At 46.4% G+C, this 4,545-nt stretch overlaps 2 protein-coding genes across 2 annotated transcripts in view; one reads left to right on the top strand and one right to left on the bottom strand.

Annotated features, from left to right (window-relative positions):
• Positions 1–206: 206 nt before the first annotated feature.
• Positions 207–2,255, bottom strand: LOC123129085 (uncharacterized). Its single transcript, XM_044549237.1, has 4 exons — positions 2,077–2,255; positions 1,901–1,978; positions 1,036–1,128; positions 207–450 (listed from the first exon to the last, which is right to left on the bottom strand). Exons 1-4 carry the CDS (start codon positions 2,077–2,079, stop codon positions 349–351), a joined length of 276 nt encoding a protein of 91 aa, XP_044405172.1. The 5' UTR covers positions 2,080–2,255; the 3' UTR covers positions 207–348.
• Positions 2,256–4,390: 2,135 nt separating this feature from the next.
• LOC123129084 (FHA domain-containing protein DDL) overlaps positions 4,391–4,545 on the top strand; it is a 6,178-nt gene continuing 6,023 nt past the window's right edge. Inside the window, exon 1 of the mRNA XM_044549235.1 lies at positions 4,391–4,515. The gene's annotated coding sequence lies outside the window, so the exon portion shown is untranslated. The remainder of the gene's footprint in view (positions 4,516–4,545) is intronic.

The raw sequence follows: 4,545 nt of genomic DNA, 5'->3' as shown, positions 1-4,545 counted from the left end.
CGCCCGGCCAGGCAGAGAGACACGACACACAAAACCTAGAGGAAGAGAAGAGAAGATAAGAGACATGATGGGGCTTACTTGGACCTGACATCCTCGAGTATGCCAAGTGATCTTTGACTTGGATCACTTCTCTGTTACCAATGGTGGCAAGAGATTGGACACGCATTTGAGTAATACCACAACACATGCATATACATAAGCTAAGCTGAAAGCGGAAACGTGGGAATATTTTAGCAATCCCTTGCCCAAATATACAATCTTACATTAATTATTTCTCGGTTACGACACAATCACAAATACAAATAGTGAGTTGTTCACATAAGTCAAATCGGGCAACCGTTACATGTTCTAATCATCTTTCTTCATTTCTGTGGTAGCACTCTGGGGTTCCACCAGAGGATTTGCACTTGCAACATGAGGATTTGCTACTGGTTTTGATTCACCCACACCCTACAAAGAAAGAGAGCACTGTAAATTTAAAAGGACTTAACAGGCTAAGCTCTAAGGTAACTGCTACTGGAAATCAATAAGCTTAATGGAGTGTTTGGTTAGGCTCAACTCTGGCTTTTGGATTTTGGATTATAAGCCAAAACAAAGCAACTATTTATGTGCTTCTGGCTTCCACATAAATAGGTTTTCTTTTGGCTTATATAAGCCAAAATCGAAAATCAAAGTTAAGCCTAAACAAGCTAACAGCTGGACCATTTATGCTCCATAGACCGTTGCGAGATTATCATGTAGCTAAGGAAGCAAAGGATGGGTGCAGTTTAGCTGCTACAGTATCTGTCGACTTTTGGTACGATGCTGTGTGAAAGAAATGTATTTGGCTGTACCTTTTTTTTTTAATTTTCAAGGGGGGAGTTTCCCCACCTGAATCTGCCATATATTTTGGGACCAAAAGCCCAGATAAGTAGCATGCACAGCGAGGATAAACTAGGAAAGAATGCATAATCTGGACGACCAAACGGTAAGCAGGAATCTAGATTTTACACAAGCATAAGGGCAGGAAAGAGTAACATGAGCAGTGAGGCTTACTTCAGTCTTGTTTGCTGCAGGCTTGAACGGGCAGGCAGCTGGGACTCTCTCGGGCCTCCTGTATTCCCATCCAAGCATGCGATAAACCTTGCTCTGTGATGGGCATTCAAACCATGCGTCAGTGTTCATAAAACAGGGGACACACAGTTACAAGCATACTCACTTAAGAGTAACGGAAACATGTATACTTTTTTTCGGGCTATCTCAACATGAGAACGGATTCCACTATCATCAAGAGTAACAGCAACATGCCAATTTTTTCAGGTAATAATACATCAAACAATCATCCTTGAATGTAAAGGCGCGCATCACTTGGCAGAGAAACAATCAACACATAAGTAGAGATCAAACCGATGCATCTAGAGCGACGCAGACGCTATTCAATACTAACAACCCTCGAGGCCTCGACGAACACTATGCATCTCACAATCTCAGCAATTCGATGACCCCTGCCACGGCTTGCGAGCACGATAATCCTCATGGCCACTTTGCTTTTTGACACAGCAATCCCATTTGATTTGAGTTTATTTATGTGACAGCTTCGGTGCTGCTAGCTATGTTGGTTAGACGCATAATAAAATTCATTCATCTCACTACCACGGTGCTAGGTGTATGTATCACCCAGCGCAATCTCGCAGCCGGTGAAACACATCGGGCTTTGCTGAAACAGGAACCGGTCAATTCAAGACGGCCTGACCGACCACTTACGCGCGGTGCTGCTGCTGCCACCACGAATCCGAGAACCGAGGAGAATCCGGATGAATCGGCGGCACCAGATTCGACACCGGCACCAACCGGCCGGCAAAGGCAGACGGGCGGAGCGAGGAAGGAATGGAAGGGGAGGGGGCGGGGCCGGGGGGCTTACGAGGAGGAGGTCGAAGAGGTAGGGGAGCGCGTTGACGAAGGGGATGAGGAAGAGCGGGATGAGGCACGCCACGCACACCTAGCATCAGCAGCAGATGAAATCAGTCAGTCAGATCGGAGCGAAACCAGCGCCAGAGAATTCGCGCGCGGATCGGCCGCGGCCGCGACGGGACTCACCATGGCTTCGTCGGGGCGGGAGGGCGGAGGAAGCAGTGAGCCGTCTGGATTTTGACCGGATCGGGGTCGGCTCGGTTGGTCTGAGGAAGAAGAAGACGGAGAAGGGTGGGTGGGGTGGGGGGAGGAGGAGTCAGCTGCGCGTGCGCGTCGGCTTTGTTCGTTCGGGGCCCCAGGAAGTGTTGTTCGTCTTCTCCCGTGAGAAAACGAGCGTGTCCATGACTCTTGATACTATTTCACCCAAAACGATTCTAAAAATAGCAGTATATGATATATTTCAGTGAAATATCACAACTATGAAAATCAAAATAGCCAACCCTTGTTTTAATTCAATCGTTTCTTTCATCATCAGCAAATAGGCAAAACGATATATTTTAATTTTAAGCACTGAGCATGTTTAGCCCTCCCCCTCCTCCCAAAAAAGAGTAATGACATTTTTCGAAAAAAAGAGAGTGAGGACACCACGTAATCAGATTCCGTGTAAACAAATCGCACCATTAAGTTTACGATCAATTACGCTTACCCCCGTCTACCTGAGCCCTTGGTTCCACTTCGTCCTCGTCCCGCTCCGCTCCGCTCTCTCCCCCTCCCCACTACCACCTCCACCAGCCTAAATCATCCAGCGAGCAGCAGGGCTGGAACTTCCACCCTCCTTTGAACTACCTCTCGGAGTATTTCGCAAGCCACCAAGCAGGGGGAGCAACACCGGTCACTGATCTGCTCCACAACGCCACCGGGGTGGGAGAATCCAGGTTCTTCTTTCCACGTCGTCATCCTCCCCCAACATCAACCCTTCTCAAGATCTCGACGTGCCCTTCCTCCGGTCCCCTTTCCTCACATCTCCATTAAAAACCAGGGCTAGACTTCTTTTTCATCGTTTTCTTGTTGATTTGTTGCTGATTTAGCGAGTAATTGTAGTTCATGATGTTGTATTTACACAGATTGTGCCTGCTCTGCGCGCATGCATTGATTTGTAATGTTAGTCATTAGTAAATTATTATTGACGCACATTGGAATTGGACATGGCGAGCAATGGTTCTTCAAGATGCTGCCTTGAAGCGGTTGTAAGAAGGGGCAATTGTAGCAAACAAAACACCCATATGTACCATTGATACATGTCCTGAACTAAACTAAACAAAAGGTTGTCCGCTAAATTTCAATTCCCTCTGTGATCCAATAATACTACCATTATATATCTAGTTCATGACTCATGATCTGGGCCGATGTAGAATCTATAGTTCCGATGCTACGTGAGGTGGGTTGATGCTCAAGCATCCATACGGCTTCATCATTTCATCCATGGGAATCCAGTAATCTTCTCACAACTTGTTATCCATACCATTCCCAATTCTTCTAATTAGACCTTGTTTGAGAACGTCTCTTCTTCTACAATTGCCTTTCACATTTTGATTTGGGTGTGATCCCAACTCAGCTTGCAACAAAGAAGTGTTAGGAAAATAGCCAGTCTTCAAAATTAGATCACTCAAAGACTTCAGGTTTTGTAGTATGTGCCATACCTGCCTTGATAGCAGAGATAAATTAAAGAGTTCAAAGTCTTTAAACCATAGGCCTCCCATGCCTTTGAGTTGTGTCGTGTCCTTCCATGATACCCAATGTGATTTTCGCAGACCATCTCTACTTCCCCACCAAAAATTTCCGATTAGCATGTTTAGTTTCTCACATAGACCCCTTGGGAGTTCGAAGAAAGACATAGAGTAAAGTGGCAGAGCTTGGGCTACGACCTTGAGCAAAACTTCTTTACCAGCCATTGACATGGTTCACTCAATCCGTCGCTAGACCCATCTCCAAAGGCGCTCATTTAAATGTTTGAAGGCCCCATTCTTCGATGACCCCACATCAGATGGCACCCCAAAGATATTTTTCATTCAACATCTCAGTTGGAACTTGTAGCAAGCCTTTATTCAACATCCTGTCTAAAAGTTGTATAATATTTTGAACCCCTTTATTGAAATAGATTGACGACATGTGAAAATTTATCCGTTGCCCTGTAGATTGTAGTCATGTAGTCCAGTAAGGCATCCAACCCCTAGTGCACCTTTGATACTCCCACGCATTAGCCTTGAAAAACAACAGGTTGTCATCTGCGAATAAAAGATGTTTTTTTGTATAAGATGGTGCACAGATTCCTTGGTCGCAAAAATTCATTTTTTTTAGAATGGTGCACAAATTCCTTGTTTTTCTAGAATACAAATTCCTTGTTTTTTTTTCTTTGAGACAGGAGAGGAAAAGGTCGGCGTAGCCTGTGCCCGGCCCAAACAAAACATGGAGCTCCCGGGCCGAATGCGCTGCCCGTCGTGCTACTAGGCCCTTCCTTCCCTCCCCCCTCTCTCTCCCCCCGTTTCATCTTCACCGAGTCCAGCAGCTCGTCGAGCGCGCGGCGGCGGCGGCGGCGGCGGAACCCCGGCGGAGACGGCGCCCGAGGTAAGCTTCTACGCGTCCCCGCACCCTCGC

This window comes from Triticum aestivum, chromosome 6A, assembly GCF_018294505.1.
Source record: "Triticum aestivum cultivar Chinese Spring chromosome 6A, IWGSC CS RefSeq v2.1, whole genome shotgun sequence".
NCBI classification, from domain to species: domain Eukaryota; kingdom Viridiplantae; phylum Streptophyta; class Magnoliopsida; order Poales; family Poaceae; genus Triticum; species Triticum aestivum.
This window is presented reverse-complemented; position numbering and strand designations above follow the sequence as displayed.

Bases quoted from the DNA above. Each gene is read 5' to 3' on its own strand.
- LOC123129085 (XM_044549237.1), bottom strand. The intron at 1,129-1,900 runs GTAAGCCCCCCG...TGCCCATCACAG, and splicing joins ACCTCTTCGACCTCCTCCTC to AGCAAGGTTTATCGCATGCT. The intron at 451-1,035 runs GTAAGCCTCACT...CTTTCTTTGTAG, and splicing joins CTGCAGCAAACAAGACTGAA to GGTGTGGGTGAATCAAAACC.